Here is a 20,544-nt window from a genome sequence, read left to right as displayed (position 1 = left end):
TCATTTTGAACCGATTCCATCACTATGCGTAGATCAGTAGATAGATGTTCAGATCCTGTTGATTCTTGTTTTAAACAAGAGTAGAAATGTTAAGTTTTTATTATGTTCTGTTTTGCAACATAGATATTATCGCATTCTCTTCCTCAAATTTATAATAAAACAAATTCTTATACGACATCCTAAGTCGGGGATTATATATCTAGTCTTAAATAAGACATTCTCGAAGAAAGAATTCGACTTAAAGTGTTCCGAACATGCTTTAAAGCTTTGTGTAAGATCATCAATATCGCTTTCAGCAGACAGAAATTATTAATAGAACAGACTTTAAATGACGTAATTAAAAGATATAACGTGTGATCACGTCCCAAAACTGCGATTGATTCATTAATAGGTTTTTTGCAAATATAACATGATTCGTCTGGTATAGCAGATGGTTGCCAACTTGATCAACGAAAAGCCGAGCGACATCATTATCAATTTAAAAGATGATGTATGATACAATTGAGGAGACAATTGAATATTCAGATATTTGTTGAACAAAGTTAATCCCGATGATTCAATTACTATTATAGGTAAATAGCTTATTTAGGATGTACTTAATTATCAAAATAATGCAGTCTTTAAACGAAAAATCGTACGATCACACATGTTATTTAGAGAGATCATGGTGATACTTAAATATTAAAAAAAAATAATTTATTTTTATATTACATTTCTAATAAACGCCTTTATTTTTTTAACCATATCAATATGATACATTTGGAAATTTACATTATACTATAATACAGATTATTATTAATAAAATTATTGAGGTTGATTTTTCATAAAATAAATAAATAAACAAATAAAAAAATCTTCTTAAGTTCACAATTTACACTTAGCCGATAACCTCATAACCAGCATTACCGTTCTGTCTATTCCCACGATATCGGTAATAGATACAAAGTAGAATAGTAGTAACAATAATACCCAATACAAATCCGATTGATCCAGCAATTACGGGAAATTCTATTTGATTTTCTAATAAATGAATATCCACACGAGCAAGAGTCATATCACAATTGAAGATATTATCTAGACCAACAAGTCGATAGGCTCATTTGCTCTAACAGTAAAACTATCAGTTGTTTTGAACGATTTTGAATCTCCAGGACCAGCTAAGCCTATTTCCCAAAGCGTCAGGTTATTATATACTATGTAAACTCCTGAATGTAGTGCACAATTATGGATATGTGTAAATGTTGTGTCTAGGACATAATTCCCATCCTTTGGTGCAGTGAATCTTACGACTGAGAATCTACCATCGTCTCCTGGGTGCATAGCTACACCGTTGGCAGTAAATGTCATAATGTTAGTATTCGGTTCCTTTAGGATAATATTCATTGGCTTAGTGTTATAATAAACGCCAAGCCAGTGAGTATACCATATGGTATCACTCCCAAACCAGGCGATTATTTCGCTATAGTCATTTGGTTCCGGATCTAAGTGTGTAAATAAGCTGAACATTCCGGTTACGTGATGACCGGCAGGCTTTGAGCCGAAGGACCATACCGAAGAAGGATTATGTATAAGAGAGAAGTCAGAACTTAATGACCAAGTCGGCATTATTTCAAATAGTTGTGAATTTAAAAAATGGTGCGTTTCTCAAGTGTTACTAAATAATCTGCAACGTATAAAAGACGTCGCGTAGATCAGTAGATCTGTTCAGATCCTGTTGATTCTAGTTTTAACATGAGTAAGTTTCCTATTATCTAGTATGTATGTTCTGCTTTGTAACATAGATATTATCCGCATTCTCTTCCTCAAATTGAACAAGTTCTTATACGACATCCTAAGTCCGGATTAAATATCTAGCTAGTTTTAAATTCTCGAAGAAAGAATTCGACTTAAAGTTCCGAACATGCTTTAAATCTTTGCAAGATCATCAATATCGCTTTTATTTGACTTCAGCAGAGGCTTTAAATGACGTAATTAAAAAATATAGCGTGTGATCACGTCCCAAAACTGCGATTGATACATCAATAGGTTTAATAGGTTTTTTGCAGCAAATATAACATGATTCGTCTGGTATAGAAGCAGATGGTTGCCAACTTGATCAACGAAAAGCCGCGCGAACATCATAAGATGATGTATGATACAATTGAAGAGACAATAGATATTTGTTGAAGATCATTAACAAAGTTAATCCCAATGATTCAATTACTACTATAGGTAAATAGCTTATTTAGTTAATTACCAAAATAATGCAGTCTTTAAACGAAAAATCGTACGATCACATGTTATTTAGAGAGATCATGATGATACATAGTTTCTTTAAATATAAAAATAAAGAATATAAATGTATAATTTATTTTTATATTACATTTCTAATAAACGCCTTTATTTTTTTAACCATGATACATTTGGAAATTTACATTATACTAAATACAGATTATTCTTAATAAAATTATTGAGGTTGATTTTTCATAAAATAAATAAACAAACAAATAAAAGAAATCATCTTAAGTTCACAATTTACATTTAGTTGATAACCTCATAACCTAACGTTCTGTCTATTCTTACGATATCGGTAATAGATACAAAATAGAATAAGCACTAATAATATACCCAGTACAAATCTGATTGATCCAGCAATTACGGGATATTCTATTTGATTTTCTAATAAATAAATATCCACACGAGCAAAGAGTCATATCGCAATTGGTGATATTATCTAGACCAACGCCTACAATGAAATCGATAGGTTCATTTGCTCTAACAGTAATACTATCAGTTGTTTTGAACGATTTTGAACCTTCAGGACCGTTTAACTCCCAAAGAGCCATTAGGTTATTATATACTATGTAACTCCTGAATGTAGTGCACAATCATGGATATGTGTAAACGTTGCATCTAGGACATAATTCCCATCCTTCAGTGTGGTGAATCTTACGACAGAAAATCTGCCATCATCGCCTGGATGCACGGCTACACCGTTAGCAATAAATCCCGCCATAGTACGATCTTTTAAGATAGCATTCGTTGGCTTGGTATTATAATAGACACCACCCAGCCAGTGAGTACACCATGAGATATCACTCCCAAATCAGGCGACTATCCACTTATATAAGCTGAACGTCAGGTTTTGAGCCGTAAGACCATACGGAAGAAGGGTCATTTTTAAGAGAGAAGTTAGAACTTAATAACCATTTCATAATTTACTTCTAATGGTTGTGAGTGTAAAAGCTTTTATAAAGTATCGAGATTTGAATCCCTATAAAAATTTTAATTTTCTAACTATTTTTTCTGATTTTTATTCCAAAAAAAAACTCTGACATGGTGATCATTTTTTCTTATAGGAAGTGTTCTCACATGTGACAGTGTGCATAATGATCAACATGTACTGAACAGATCATTGTTGATTCTCACATGGGATATTGTTAGAGTTTCCTGATTTTATATTATGCTTCTGTTTTGCAACTTAGAGGAATTGATGATATTTTGCGTACTCTCCTTCTCGAGTTGAAATTAAGACAAGATTTATTTCTCACTTAAGATTTTAACTTTAAGAGTTGTTCCCGGCCTTTAAAGTTTCTGCAAGATCCAATAAGTCGAATTTGATTGATTTGATTTCAACAATTATTAATAGGACAGACTTCAAAATGACGTAATAAAAAATATAACCGTGTGATCATGTTCAATAGGTTCATCCAGTATAAAAATCCAACTTGATCAACGAATGATGATTTGGCGACATCATCATTAATTTAAAGATGTATGATACATTTGGAAGAGATAATCATTTATATTTAGATATTTGATGAGGTCAATTAACAAAGTTAATCCAATGGTTCAAGGGTAAAATAACTTATTAGGATATACTTAATTACCAGGATCAAGCGAAAAATTGTAATGATCACAAATAGTTTAGAAATCATGGCGTTATGTTAGTTTCTTTAGTATAATATTAAATGTATAATTTATTTATATTACATTTCTAATAAATGGCTTTATTTTTTAATCGTATACATACACTTATAAATTTACATTTTACCATAATACAGATTCCTATAATTTTGATTCAATTTTCATAACAGATAATTAAATAAATAAAATAAACAAATAAAAAAAGAAAGAAAGAAGAAAGAAATCATCTAAGTTCACAATTTACACTTAGTTGATAGCCATATAACCAAAATTAACGTTATGTCTCCTCCTACAACATTGGCAAAGGATACAAGCTATTATAGCACTAACAAAAACACCCAGTACAAACCCGGTTATTCCAACAATTGCGAAAAATTCTATTTGATGATCTAATAAATGAATATCCACACGAGCAAGAGTCATATCGCAATTGAAGATATTATCTAGACCAACGCCTACAATGAAATCGATAGGCTCATGTGCTCTTACAGTAATCCCGCTATCATCTGTTTTGAACGATTTTGAATCTCCGGGACCGACTAGGTCTATTTCCCAAAGAGCCATTAGGTTATTATATACTACGTAAACTCCTGAATGTTTTGCACAATTATGAATATGTGTAAACGTTGCGTTTAAGGCATAATTTCCATCCTTTGGTGCAGTGAATCTTACGACAGAGTATCTACCATCGTCTCCTGGATGCATAGATACACCGTTAGCAGTGAATGATACAGTGTGATTATTCGGTTCCTTTAAGGTAACATTCGTTGGCTTGGTGTTATGATAAACACCTAGCCAGTGAGTATACCATACGGTATCACTCCCAAACCATGCGATTATTTCGCTATAGTTATTTGGTTCCGGATCTGTGTGTGTAAATAAGCTGAACGTTCCGGTTACGTGATAACTGGCAGGCTTTGAGCCGTAAGACCATACTGAAGAAGGATTATGTATAAGAGAGAAGTCAGAATTTAATGACCAAGTCGGCATTATTTCAAATAATTGTTAATTTAAAAAAAAAAAATGGTAACGTTCTCAAATGTTGCAAAATGATCAACGTATAAGAGATGTGTAGATCGGTAGATGTAAGATCATGTTGATTCACATGAAGATCAAGATCATGTTTTAAACAAGAGTAGAAATGTTAAGTTTTTTCCTATTATCTAATGTTTCTGTTTTGTAACATAGATATTATCCGCTCAAATTGATGATAAGACAAGTTCTTATACGAAGGATTATATATCTATGGTAGTTGTTCTAAATAAAATATGCTTCTCGAATAAAGGATTCGACTTTAAAAGTGTTCCCAGCTCCTGCAAGATTATCAATATCGCTTTCACATGCTTCAATACAATTATTTGATAGGACAAACAGGCGTAATTAAAAATATAACGTGATCACCCCTAAAACTGAGATTGATTTTTTTGCAAAGATGTATGATACAATTGAAGAGATAGATAATCGAGAGTATTCAGATATTTGATAAAGGTCAATTAACAAAGTTAAACAACTTATTTAGGATGTACTTAATTACAAAATCGTACGATTACACAATATGTTAGCAATATATAGCTTTTTTAAATATAAATAATATAAATGTATAATTTATTTTCTAAATTATATTAATAATTTTATCGTGTAAATACATTTACACCTACATTATACTACATCTTAAGTCATGCAAATTTTAATTCTCTGTAATTTGTCATAACTAAAAATAAAAAAAATAAAAATAAAATAAATAAAATTAAATGAATAGGAGAAATTACTTTTCACAATAACACTTATTTAATAACCTCATAATTAGCCGGATTTTTTATAACTAAAAAATACCAAATAAAAAATAAATAGTCAAGAAAAATCATCGGATAACATCATAATGTATTGTTTATTCTTACAATGTTGATAATACAGTAAATACAAAAAAAAAAATAGCACTAATAAATGAATAACTCTAATAAATGAGACCAAGTACAAATCCGATTAATACAGCTATTCTGCATGATTTTCCAATAAATGAATGTCCACAGGGTCATCGTAATTGTAAATATTACCTTTACCAACGCTTCTAATTGAATTGATATGCTCATTTGCCCTTACAGTAGTCCCGCTATCAATTGACAATCGAATTTGAATTTCTGGGACCAACTAGATCTACCTCGTATAGTAGTAACTCCCTTAATTATGGATATATATAAACGTTGCATCTAGGACATAATTTCCATCCTTCGGTACAGTGAATCTCATCTACTGTCATCGCCTGCTGAATGCATGTATACACCTAGAAGTAAAAGCTATATTATTAGTATTCTGCTCCTTTAAGATACTGTGATTATCGTTACAGTAAACAACCATCCAGTATATATAGACCACCATTTCACTGTAGTCATTTGGTTCCAGTAAATAAGCTGATGCCATTATTGCTAACGGTTGTGAATTGAAAATTTTATTAGCTTCGTCAGTCTATCACTACTCCATAATTTGTGCTCTTTCTATAAACCAGCTTTTTTAATACCAGCGATTTTCACACGTAGAAAAACAAACGAATATGCATAATTCAAATATAAATTTCCAAGAATACCTTGATGGTTTTATTACATAAACGTAAACGTTTTACATAGCCATCCTAGAACAATTAATTCTATTCTAATCCTCTTACTCTCCGGTGATTTATCCACATAATTGAAATTCTATTATATTTCCAACATATTTCATACGTTTACGCAACTCTTACATTCCTTGGAGTCTTTTTTAATAAATTCGGTATCATAGGGAACTCGCTTGCTCGCGAAATTTAATCGGACCATATCAGATATAGCAACAAGTGACGATCCTTCATTATTGTGACAATACATAAAAATTGTTAAAGTCGTCGCCTGAAAGCCTTTAATTCTCGGAGTTATGAAACCTTTCCTTCTATCTAGGAAGAATTTGTACAATTGACAAACAAATTTAGAAAAAGTAATTAAAAAAAATACGTATATATATACATAAAAAAAGGTAAAATATTTATACTAACCAATAATGTTCGAAGTTGCAATCATACATAACATTTCGTTGAAAATCAAAAACCAAAAAAATTTAGATTGTAACAGTATATTATCATCAAAGTAACCCAGTACACGCCTAGTCTTCAAAACGTGGACGTATCAATTAATATAAGAGATACGTGCAAGAAAAGTTGAACTTAATGATTTGATCTTTAGGAGCTACAAGAAGAAACTTGATTGTCAGTAACTACTTCCTTCATTGAGGTCACATCGAAAGAGAGAAGCAGGAAGCGTGATGCACTATGATGTAAGGGAGCCGCCCATCATGCCTGAACTCATTCGTCTTGATTGGTAGATAAAAATACTTGTCAGTAATTCGAGTATTGTTAATAAAGTTTTACCAATTTTATGAAAATGAAACAAATGCTTACTTTCTTGACATGAACGACATAAAGTTTGTGACAGCTAAAATGATTCCAACTCCTCTTAAACTGAAGACCTTCTCTATACTAAATGCTTATAATATTTACAAAAATAGCGAATAAATTTATACTAATTGGAAGAATTCTAATCGCAAATTCTCTCTTTTGTTTCTTCTGGTATTGTTAGAAATTACTTATAGTATATTTTGACTCGGATAAAAACTTTACCTTTGTGAGCCCTTTATTTATAATCATTTTAAATAGCGCATTTCTGTTATTTCGTTAACTGTAAATCCTCCTAGATCATGGCTACTTTTATTGCACAAGTTCTGATCTCCTTTACAGCCTTTAAGTAGATCTTTTAATATACCAAAATGAGAATTTTCACGTAATTCTACATTAACTCCAATCAATCCAATAAATGGGGCTAATTTCCAATATGAGAGAAGAATATTTTTTTTTTTTTTGCAGAAAACACTGTATATAAGAAAACCTACTGTCGCACAGGATGTGCGCACGTGTTTTAAGTTTTCTGTTTTGGGTCTTCTATCGTGCCTAATTTGTAAGTGCACACTGCACATCCAATTAATCCAATTAATTATCGAATTAAATTAAACGAGATTATTGGATTAATCGTAACTAAAAATAAAGAAAACTCGTTCCTGACATTATTTAAAAAAAGTGTACTTTATAAAGTTTAAAAGTTAACCATGAAAACGCAAATTTAATATATGTTTTTTACTTTTATTAATTTTTAATATTATTTGGTATCTTTACGGGGCAGAAGACATTATTCTCAATCATTCAATCTACAATTCATTCTGTATGACAAGTATGTCAATCATTCCACAATTTAATATGTATTTTAGTTCTAGGTAATAAGATATTTCAGTTGTTATCATCATTTACCTAAAAAATGATATTGATTAATTTGTCAAAGTTTTAAACCCAAATTCGTTATAAAATATAAATCAAGTATTCCTCGTACAAACTTAGCGTTTACGTGTTTTTGATAACTTATTTTAAAATTACATTGTATATCCACGAAACTATTCTCCGTTTTTTTTTTGTTTGTAATTAAAATTCGGTTTCAAAAATAAGTTGCCAATTTGTTGTGTTCATATTTTGTAATCTACATGGATCAAAATATGGATCAAAATGCAATAATAATAATTATGATAAATCGAAAGTCGAAACACCGACAAATTATGTTGTAATTATGGTATTATATTATATATTGATTTGATTTATAGATTTAGTATTTTAAGAACTTTTTATTTATTTAAGTTTTTGTAAGAAATTCCAGCAAATAATAATAATGTAGAAGGCAGAACGATGCATCATGCATAGAAAGAATCGAAAAAAAAAATTTATCGATGGTTGGGATCATTTTTAGTAACATGGTAAATAATAATAAAGTACAAAATTTACATAATGCACAATGCGGTAATTTCTATTTTTGGTTAAAATAAAATAAAATAAGTAAACAATTAAAGAATATTTTTTCGTTCCAAAACGAAAGAAAAAAAATATTTTTTTTTCCATGTAAAATAATTTATTAAATTCGCTTTCCATCGGACTATTTTCAAAATTTAAGTACACCAAAAATTGCATCCCGATATTGATAAGTTTATAAGGGATACAATGTTATAATGTAAGAAATAGTAAATAATCTTTTATAGATGAATTTTCTGTTTTGAAAAGGTTAAATGAATCACAGAATATGTCAGACAAATATTTAAATGAAGTAAGTTTTCTTAATTTATTAGTATTTATAACTTAATTTATCTTAAAATAAATTGGAATATGTCTAAAAAATACAGATTAGAGTTTTATGGAATGAAAAATTAAAGAATTATGATGATTATACAATTTAATAATAAAGGAAATTTGAGATGTAATCTTTCAAATAATTTTAATGATATTTTATGGAAAAATAAAGTTAAATTATTGTTTGAATTATCATTACATCTAAAAGAATTACACACGTTATCTTATAAAACAAAATACGTAAAATCACTTATTCTCATATCTCAGACTTTGGATTATCTGGACCAGCAAATGAACAAAAATCAGATAATATAGTATTATACGGAGTATTGCCGTATATTGCTCCAGAAGTCAATTATATACATCGTCATCTGATATTTACAGTTTTGGTGTAGTTATGGCTGAATTAGCGTTAGCTATATATAGTGGAAACTATATATATACTGTACTAGTAGAGCATTTACATTTAATAATTATTGCCAAAATCTGTTAATTCTTTATTACTTCGTATATTAATAATGAAGTTATTTTCTATTTAAAAAGTTTTAATTATGAAAAGTTTTTTTGATATTAATTTCTGTTATTTTGATAATTTGTGATTCTCAATTAACCGACTTGGAAGTTTCCAATTTATTACAATTGAGAAGTACTATAAACATTATTTACTATTTATAAATTTAAAGATACTAATAATTATTTACGTTGTTTATGTTTAAAATAATAGATTGTGTTTAAATTTGGCATTATTGATTTCTTTTAGGCTTATTCAGTTAAAAGTTGCGAGACCAATTAGTTGTCCGGAGCGAAGGTCTACGCATTATGAGTCGCGTGGATTTCTCTGTCCCTCACGTGACGTCATCCAATGAAATCGTAAAACTGCTTTTATCTTTTTTTTCGCTCCGGAGTCCGGACTTACAACGGTTTCCGTTTCCTAGTTTATCATACATGATGTCTACTCCCTTCTAAAAAAGAGCAGTTTATATTGTATTTGTAAATTAACTCGGTAGACGAATTTAATATTGTACTTGAATAAATTAAAAATTATTTTCAATAATTTAATTGTCATCTCAAATTAATGAAGTCGAAAAGCTAAAGCTGAGTCCCGTCTAATAAAAAAATTCAATGAGAATACTTGTCCTGAATCTAAAAAAAATACATTAGTGAAAAGAATAAAAACACTGAACGTATCAATTCGGTTGGTTCGATTTCAAATAACTACGCGAAATTAAAATCATTAAATAAGAGAATATCATTTTTTAACTTATATTACCACAAAATTCCCTGTCTTACTCACTTTAAGTCTTAATTTTTAGCGTCTGAGACTATTTTATTCCTTAATAAGTTGTCTTTAAGTCAGTTTTAATCTGGTCGAAGAAATTAAAGTAATTTCTGTTGCGCAAGAATATAATAAATGAACATTGTTTCAAGAATATATTTAGTAGAAACGTTCGTAATTGTTCGTATCATGAATTTTTTTAAAAAATCGATCTGTTCCTATGTCTTTCTCGTGATATTAACCGATTTTTGAGTTTAAGAGGTATGCTAAAAGTTATAAAAAAAATTCAAATCTTTGAAAAAGTTGTAATTAGGTAAAGAAATGGAAAAAAGAAATAAAAACAGCATGTTTGCTGTCTTTAAAATCCAAGAAATCAATTAACTAAAGAATCTAAAAAGAACATAATTGGCGAAAGAAACAACAAAATAATTTTCTTACCTCTTCCTTACCTGTTGTTGATAGTTTAGACATATTTAGTCCATTGGGTTCGATCCAACAAAAAAATTAAGCAATTCCTAATATCCCTTATGAAAGAAACTTTACCAACTAACGCTAAAGATTGTTTACTGTAGAAGATTGCCGGATTTTTTTAATTTTGGCCAAGATTTTCTTTTAATTACTATCAAATATCAAATATCAATGATTTAATTGCGCCACAGAATGATTTTTATATTTTTATTTGAGCATTTAAGATTTCATCATATTTCAGTATTACTTTTTTTTATTTAATATATTTTATATGCGCATTATTTTTATTAACTTTTTATTTTAAAATGTTTATAATTTTTATTACATAAATGTTGTTATCGTTCAGCTCTCAGATTTTCATAGACCGATATTTTTATTAGGCATAGCAACAATACATGATTGATATAATAAAGTGAAGTAAAAAAATATGGTGTAAGTGAATATTTTATAGGAAAAACTTAAATAAAGCTTATAAAGTGGATTAAAAATAGCATAAAAATGAAATCTATAGAAAGTTAAATAAACGTCAGAACGATAGCACTATATCGGTCACAGGGACCTTCATTGATTGGTGAAAATGACAACTACGTGGCCCATTTTCATTCAATCATTCGGTCCTGTGACCGATATCCCCAATATTATATATGTATTTTTTAAATGAATGAATGGTTAAATTTGTCCGATTATAAATTTTACATTCAACAAAATCATCTACATAATTACCGGCACACATTTTTTTTTTATTTTTAAACATTTTTTAAAAAAAAATTAAATACCAAATATTAAAATATTAAAATATTACAGTTGTTTCCATAAATGCGTGGACACCTAGTAAAATTTAATGCCGAGTACTTGTCGGGCGTTCGGGTTGCCGGATTCTTGGAATAATTGGATAAGTTACGAAAAAAAGAATTATTTAAATTACAAACTAAGAAATTTGTAAATATTTACTACTCTAGGTGTTTAAATAATTCTAATAATTATTTAAATTACAAACCAAGAAACTTGTAAAATATTTTACTACTCTAACCTTAGTGTTTAAATAATTCTAATGAAATAAAATAAAGAATAATTTCTGTTGAATGCATCATAATATTAAATATCTTAAAAAAATTTCAAAAAAGAATTCACAAATAATTAATAAATTTCATCAGTTTTAATATCTAAAATGATTAAAATAAATAAATTAATTTCACATAAAATAATTTGCAAATTACTTTTTTGTATACTATATTACATACCTAATGACTTCATAATTCATATCATAAATTCATTCAAATCTTCACTTTTGAGAATTTCATTCAATTCTTCACTAGTAAAATTAAGTAAGCGACTTGTATAACATGCTTGTGGATGAGATTTAGTAGAAAGATTATTATTCTCAATCGGTGCATCTGTAAATTCCATAATATTGCTTTTTACTTCATTAATTTCTTCATCATAATCAGGACGGAAAATCCAATTTCCAACAACATATTTCACTTCTGATGCAGATGGCCTTTTTAATGGATCTTCATCCCAACATTTTTTCATTAAATCTATATAGCATTGTGGAGTATTTTCAATAATTTTAGGACGTCCACCTTTACAAATACTTAAACTAAGTTAAAGATCATGTGCTCTATCATTAAATGGTGGAACTCCAGATGTAAATTCCCACATAATCATAGAAAAACTATATATATCACTAGCTGGAGTATAAGGTTTGCCTCTTAAAATTTCAGGTGCCATAAATGGCATGACTCCATAAATATTATCTTTTTTTAAAGAAGATTTTACAGGTTGGCATAATCCTAAATCACTAATAAAAACTAAATTATTATCAACTTCATTTTCTAAATCATCTTTATCCTTTTCATTGTTGTGATTTAAAATATTGCCATCATGTAAATCACAGTGAATAAGATTTAATTTATGTATTTCATAAAGCCCAGAAATAATTTTATACAACATATATAAATTTTGTTTCCAAGTATTTTTAATTACTTTAGTTAAATTTCTTCTTAAATTACCTTTATTTGCATAATCCAATACTACCATATAATTCAAAGTATATGGCATTTTTGTAAATCCATATAAACTAATAATTTCATTTGAATTCAAACAATTCTCATGATACTTCCACTATAAAAATAAAATTAGAAATACGTAATTAGTATAAATAAATGAATAAAATTAAAAACATTAACAATAATTATCATACTTCATTTAAAAATTCATCTAAATTTTCATTCAAATTATTGAGACATTTAAGAACTACTTCTTTGTTTTGATTATTTCGATTTCTATCTAACCAAATGGCTTTATATACAATACTGAATCCTCCTTTATCAAGATATTCAACATTTTTAAATTCATTACAAGGAATCCATTTTAATCTTCTTTCAGAAATAAATTTATCTAAAATTGCATTTCCACTTTTTTCTTCATATCTATAGATAATTAGAAATTGTTATTATTGTTAAAATTAAAGAAAAAAAAATAAAATTAATACTTACTCTAAAATTTAATTAGGAATATAATAAAATTAAAATCTTAGTATTTATATAATATATATAAAAATCAATAATTTATAACTTACCAACTAAAGTATCAGAAAAATTTTAAATAAAGAGTTTAATTAATTAAACTAGAATTATTATTACATGAATATACTAATAAAGTTAACTTACAAGAATCTAAGTTTTTTTTTTGAGTTTTTCAAATGAATTTAGTTAATAAAGCTGAAAATAAACATTACATTATGTTATAATAAAATAACTTACAAGTATCTAAATTCAAATTTTATAAATAGTCTAAAGAATTTAGTTAATTTAAATATCATATAAAAATATGTCAAATAAATAACTTACAACCTATATTATTTAATAATTTTATTAAATAAAGAATTTAGTTAGTCAGTAGTTTAAATTATATGTAAATATTATATACATGTGTAATAGTAGGATTATGACTTACTAACTGCGAATTACAATTAAATTATATGTAAGTATTATATAAATATGCAATAGTAAGATTAAATAAATAACTTATGACTTACCAACTAAAATATAATTTTTTAATTAAAAGATATAATTAGTTTAAGTTATACGTAAATATTATATAAATATGTAATAATGGAATTAGACAAATAACTTACTCCCTATATATAAATAATTTTTTAAATAAAGATTTTAATTAATTTAAATTACGTTAATTATAATAGAATTATATAAGTAACTTACTTGCTATATCATAAAATATTTTTTTTAGATAAAGAATTAAGTTATATATCAATATTATATAAATATACTGAAAGAATAGAACAAAAATAACTTACGAGCTACATTATTAAATAATTTTTTAGATAAAAAAATTTAATTAGTTCAAATTATATACTAATATTATATAAATAAGTAATAATAGAATTAAATAGATAACTTACAAGCTATATACATTATATATTATTGAATAATTTTTTTAAATAAAAGAATTTAGTTAATTTAAATTATATGCAAATATTATATAGATATACAATAATAGAATTAAATAAATAATTTATGACTTACTAACTAAATAAATATCAAATAATTTTTTAAAATTAAATTATATGCAATATTATATAACCATGTAATAATAGAATTAAATAAATAACTTACAAGCTATATTATTACATAATTTATAAATAAAAAATTTTGTTTAAATTAGTATATGCCAATATTATATAAATATGTAATAGTAAATTAAATAACTTACTCCCTATATTATTAAATAATTTTTTAATTAAAGGATTTTATCAATTTAAGTTATATGTAATACTATAAAAATATGTAATAATGGAATTAGATAACTTACGATCTATTAAATGAAGAATTTAGTTAGTTTAAAATTATGTCAATATCATTATATAAATTATAGAATTAGATAGTAACTTACTAGCTATATGAACAATAATTTTTAATAAGAATTAATAACCCCTTTCAAACAATGGCAACATTTCACGTATATTACTTAATAATATGTATAAAATTAAATAACTTATAACTTACTGCTGCCTACTAAATAAAGAATTTAGTTAGTTAAATTATTATGTAAATATTATAACAACAATTAATAATATAATTAAATAAATAGTAACTTACTATCTATCTATTAAATAAAGAATTTAGTTAGTCTAAATTATATGTAAATATTATATAAATAATAGAATTAAATAAATAACTTACACACTATATTATTTAAATAATTTTTTAAATAAAGAATTTAGTTAGTTTAAATTACATGTAAATATTATATAAATAATAGAATTAAATAAATAACTTACACACTATATTATTTAAATAATTTTTTAAATAAAGAATTTAGTTAGTTTAAATTATACGTAAATATTATATAAATAATAGAATTAAATAAATAACTTACACACTATATTATTTAAATAATTTTTTAAATAAAGAATTTATTTAGTTTAAATTATATGTAAATATTATATAAATAATAGAATTAAATAAATAACTTACACACTATATTATTTAAATAATTTTTTAAATAAAGAATTTAGTTAGTTTAAATTACATGTAAATATTATATAAATAATAGAATTAAATAAATAACTTACATACTAAATTATTTAAATAATTTTTTAAATAAAGAATTTATTTAGTTTAAATTATATGTAAATATTATATAAATAATAGAATTAAATAAATAACTTACACACTATATTATTTAAATAATTTTTTAAATAAAGAATTTAGTTAGTTTAAATTATATGTAAATATTACAACAATAAGTAATAATAGAATTAAATAAATAAATAAAGAATTTAGCTAGTTTAAATTACATGCAGATATTATACAATTATGTAATAATATATATATAAATAATAATAGAATTAAATATATAGCTTACGATCTATATTATTAAATGAAGAATGTTAAATACAGTAAAAAAGTTAGTATTATTGATCATCAAATATACAGAATATGTCAAAAATAAGTAATTCCATTATTATTCTAATTATAGAATAACTATTAACTTACAAATTGTACGAAGTAAGCTAAAATAATTTTAAATAAAATATAGTTAGTTTGATTATCACGTAAATTATAATAACTAAATAGCTTTTAGTATATCTTTTTTAGTACTTCTTGGAACTAGTTTTTTATTATATTGAAATTTGGTTTAATAACTTTAGAATAATTCTAATTTTTATTAAATATTCATGATATATTCTTTTTACCTTGAATCATTATTGTATAATTGTATCAAAAATTTCCTTAAAAAATTGTGTTTTTTATTAAACGTCTTTATTAGTTGGATATGCAGATTACAAGTTTCAAAATACTCATTATGTTGATCACAAATAACTAAGCCCTAGGTCGGACGCAAAATGTACCCTTATATGATTGGTAAAAAAAAAAAAAGATCAGCGGTCAGTCAACCACGATCGGTCGATTGGTGTTCGCCACGATGCAAATAATATTTCAACGCGTCTTAACTAACTAAAATTTTTTTAATATACTTCCATTAGATCCAAGTCTACAAAGAAATACGGCTAGTTGAAATTCAACAGAAGCCTGAGATTTATTTCCTCTTACTGAAAATACTGGATGGAAGCGTATAAGATCAGCTAATTGCATACTGTGGACTACATTCGTAATAGTTTTTTGAATCGACCAGGATCATAAAATGGAAGAACGTTCTGCCACCAACATTTTTGATTTTACTACACGATATATTCTTGGTTTTAAGTATTTTGTATTGAGAATTGTTAAACGTCGTTTTTTTTTCAAATATGTCACATGATGTACAATATATAATCGGCTGACGGCTGATTTTTTAAAAATTTTATCGCAAAAAATATTTAAAAAATTTTTTGCAAACATATTTATTCAAAATAATCTTATCTAAAAATTTTATTTACAAATATTAAAATTTAAGTCACACATTTACGATTTTAAAGAAAAAAATCACTGTATTTATTTTTAATAAAGTGATACAAATAAAAGAAACAATAACAATAAATAAAAAAGATAAGTAAATTACAATGATCAAGAAGAAAGATGCTAATAAAAAATGAAATAACAATGAAGTAATGGAAAGTAATAGAAGATGAAGAGGATTGATGGGAGACGAAAAGGAATGATGGGAAGATGAAGAGGAGTGATTGGAGACGAAAAGGAGTGATTAAAGATGAAAAAGAGTGATGAGAGATGAAAAGAAATGATAAGAAGATGAAGAGGTAGGAGACGAAAAGAAGTGATGGCAAGACGAAAAGGAGTGATGAAAGACGAAAGAGTGATGAGAGACGAAAAGGATGGAATAATGAGAAGTAATAGGAGGTGAAAAATGATGAGAGACAAAAAATAAAAAAAGATCATGATGGAAGGTTGGGTAACAAAAGATAATGATAGGAAACCAAGTAAAAAATAAAACCATAAAGTAAAAAAAAGATGAAGTTAGTAAGAAACGAAATACAAGATAGAAACAAATAATAAAAAATAAATATAAAATTAAAAAACATACCTTTATTAATTGTAGAACCGAAAGAACTAGAAGTCCTAAAAAAAATGAATAAAATTAGTGGAAATATGAAATAGAAACAAAATAAAAAAAAATGAAAAATGAGTAAGAAACGAAACGTAAAGTGAAAAACAACAAAACAACCAAACCTTAATTGCAGAACCGGAAGGACTAAAGGACCTAAAAATAATGAAATAGAGTTAGTAAGAAACAAAGTGTAAAAATGTAAGAAATAAAAATAAAAAAATATCTTGAGACCGAAAGAACTGAGGAAACGAACCCTCGATGCGATCATGTGGCCGATCTGGCCAATCAAAAGACAGTGCGATGTTTAGCAATTTCCTTTTGTATTTAATCTTTGTAATAAAGTAGCTTTTATAATAATATTTTCATCTTCCTCACTTGAAATCCCCTCCTTTTCCTCTTCTCCTTCAGCTTCATCTTCTAAAAGGGTTTGTAACCATAGTGCCCTACAAATTTTGTCTTTGCGATTCATTAAAAAAAAAAGTAAATTTTATGACCGGATTTAAAAGCCAATCATATTCGTAAATACTATCCGATCAATTAAAATTGTACTCAATTGCACCTTTGATCTGATTGGTTACTTTTTTTTCGATCAATCCGATCCGATCTTGAATTGAACCGTACTTTTAAAATCGTTATGTAAACATAACATTGGCTGCTCTGAAGGTTTATTATTCTTGAAATTAGTTATCAAAGGAATTTCTCTGTACAAACACCTTTTTGAATAAAATCATAAAAGTGTAGTCAAAATTATAAATTATAAAGTTGGAGAATTAATTTTATACTTTATTAAGCTTTATATTAAGAAGATAATATAATGTCTGTAAAGCACTATATTTAATTGCCTAATTTGTATTTATATATCAGGATATTTATTCACAATAAACGAGAGAATCTAACACTAAAATTTATTCTTGCTCAAATTGGAGGAAGAAAATCACTTGATTTAGTGAACTATTTAATAATTGAATATTTTATTCTAATTACTGGTATACATCTATGGACATGGTTTTTTTATACAATTAATATACTTTTATCAAATATTCCTGCATGATTACGACATTATTTTTATACTTTTTAAAATAATAATATGACACTTATACAAAACGTGCAACTAATAATTAAGGATGGGAGTATTGGGGACGATTCTATCAGAATCACCGACCGAACCATAAATTTTACTAATAAAATTGTTAAAAATAATGTTATTTAAATTAATGAACCTAATTATTTATTAAGTATTTATATTATTATTTTTTTTAAAAAGAGAATTATTTTTTAAAGTAATATTAGTAAAATGTCAATTTATTAAAGATTAATTATTATTTCAAATTGTCATGTCATTTTCAATTCGAAACTTCATGTATAAAAAAGTTTTTAAAAAATAAGTTTCGTTTTGTTCGAAACTTAAAAAAAGATTTTTGAAAAAAAATTTATTTTTAATATGACAGAACGAAGGTACAACACCATGTAGCAATCACTCTAAAATAAAGTAATATAACATTCTAAAAGTTGAAACCTAATCCACGAATAAGACCATTTCGCCTAAAAAAACAAACCTCAAACTATTTAGGCATGACCAGTTACTAGTTCTATCAGGGATATTATTGTCCTAATGAAAGGTGGTCTATTCATGGAGAGAGACGGGAGATGGTAATCACTCGTCCTCTTAGACCCAGAGGTATGAGTGTCATTTTCATCAATGATTGTTGATTCGAGGTATACGGTTCCAACTTGAAATTTGGGTTTGTGATCTGACGATATCAAATTTAAAGTTTTATATTCTTTAAAGAAATAATTGTATGGTTCTCGAAATTCCCATTTTTTACTGTTTTTTATTATCATAACGTTTGATAGTAATATATATTCCAAACTTAAACAGTTGCTTCTCGGGCGATCAACTTCCGATAAGGTTTGTTCATATCTGTTATTGGTAAGTCGTATAGGTTGAAGTCCAACTTCTGTGTTAAGTATGTATTTGGCGTGGTGATTGCAACGCCAACGGTTTCTTGATAATACAAATGCTACGATGGGCACATGGGATATATAATCTAAGGTAAATGACTAACACCAAAATGCCGCAGTTATGACAAATATTTGCTCTCCATGACATATGACATTTCATTTAGATCATTTGTGTCATTTTATGTCACTTTCCAACACTATAATAATGAGTCATATGTTAACTTCCATTTAATATTTAAAGACACATTCAATTCACTCAAACTGAAAAAATAAATCTTCAAAAATAAATCTTCAACAAAATAAATCTTCAACAAAAATGAAAAATGCCTAAAAGAAATCTCAAACAAAAATATCGTCCTTTCAGAGCATTATGTAAAAATGATATAAGAAATTATTTCGAATGAAACAGTTTAACGAAATTAAAAGAAGGAAACTTTTTAAAGGTAAGATGTGTATGGGGTGGAATACCTCCCATCTGCTTATTCAGCTTTTGGCATCTGGACGACAACTATATTTCTGGACAACATTACCGGACAACATTACTGGACAACAATAAGAATGTGTATGGGTGGAATAAATGTTTTAGTAATAAATATTCATTATAGTTATACGATACTCTGATCTCAAAAAAAAAAAATTCAGACATTTCGTATAAAAATGTTTTTTTTCTTTTAAATTTTTGTAGCGGATTTCTTTAAATTTTACAAATTCGAGATTGTGAATTATTTAAGCAAGCGTAAAGCTCCACAGTCCACAATATAACCGATAATTATTGTATATGTTAACATCACAGGTCCTAATCCTATTTGGCTGTAAGATAAACTGTAATAACTGTATTTATCCTATTTAATTATAAAGGTTGTTTATAATATTATAATTAAAATTTCAATTCCTCATTAGGAAAGAGCCCTCATAATTAGGGTCACTGGCAATACGCGCTAGAATATAAATAGCAGTATTCTTACTTTTGGCTGAACCTCGATCAGTGATTATTATTCTAGTATCTTCTGGGCGGCTAAATAATCTGATTTATTTATCAAACATTTTGCGGTAATAATCAATATCTGGAGATACAGCATCATTTTCATTTGTTATGTATTCAGAAGGATTACTGTCATTGACTTTAGTGTAGGAAGTGATTTTATTTTGTTCGTTAGTATTATCTTTTCCGATGTATATTATTTTTGGAGGGTCAGCTGGGTCATAACAGCCCTCACAC

At 26.6% G+C, this 20,544-nt stretch overlaps 4 protein-coding genes across 4 annotated transcripts; all 4 read right to left on the bottom strand.

Annotated features, from left to right (window-relative positions):
* Positions 1–709: 709 nt before the first annotated feature.
* OCT59_015909 (uncharacterized protein) lies at positions 710–1,646 on the bottom strand. Its single transcript, XM_025321316.2, has one exon. The coding sequence runs from the start codon at positions 1,603–1,605 to the stop codon at positions 1,075–1,077; it is 531 nt and encodes a 176-aa protein (XP_025169203.1). The 5' UTR covers positions 1,606–1,646; the 3' UTR covers positions 710–1,074.
* Positions 1,647–4,017: 2,371 nt separating this feature from the next.
* Positions 4,018–4,927, bottom strand: OCT59_015908 (uncharacterized protein). Its single transcript, XM_066132134.1, has one exon. The coding sequence runs from the start codon at positions 4,894–4,896 to the stop codon at positions 4,153–4,155; it is 744 nt and encodes a 247-aa protein (XP_066003153.1). The 5' UTR covers positions 4,897–4,927; the 3' UTR covers positions 4,018–4,152.
* A 1,544-nt stretch (positions 4,928–6,471) lies between these two features.
* On the bottom strand, positions 6,472–6,959 carry OCT59_015907 (uncharacterized protein; the record flags this gene model as incomplete). Its single annotated transcript, XM_066132133.1, has 2 exons — positions 6,472–6,826; positions 6,926–6,959. 2 exons carry the CDS (start codon positions 6,957–6,959, stop codon positions 6,618–6,620), a joined length of 243 nt encoding a protein of 80 aa, XP_066003152.1. The 3' UTR covers positions 6,472–6,617.
* Positions 6,960–12,089: 5,130 nt separating this feature from the next.
* Positions 12,090–13,656, bottom strand: OCT59_015906 (uncharacterized protein; the record flags this gene model as incomplete). Its single annotated transcript, XM_066132132.1, has 4 exons — positions 12,090–12,370; positions 12,845–12,956; positions 13,036–13,264; positions 13,598–13,656. 4 exons carry the CDS (start codon positions 13,654–13,656, stop codon positions 12,090–12,092), a joined length of 681 nt encoding a protein of 226 aa, XP_066003151.1.
* Positions 13,657–20,544: the final 6,888 nt, after the last annotated feature.

This window comes from Rhizophagus irregularis, chromosome 24 (genome assembly GCF_026210795.1).
Source record: "Rhizophagus irregularis chromosome 24, complete sequence".
In the NCBI taxonomy this organism is placed as follows: domain Eukaryota; kingdom Fungi; phylum Glomeromycota; class Glomeromycetes; order Glomerales; family Glomeraceae; genus Rhizophagus; species Rhizophagus irregularis.
The sequence above is the reverse complement of the archived record's forward strand: the minus strand, read 5'-3'. Positions and strand labels throughout refer to the sequence as shown.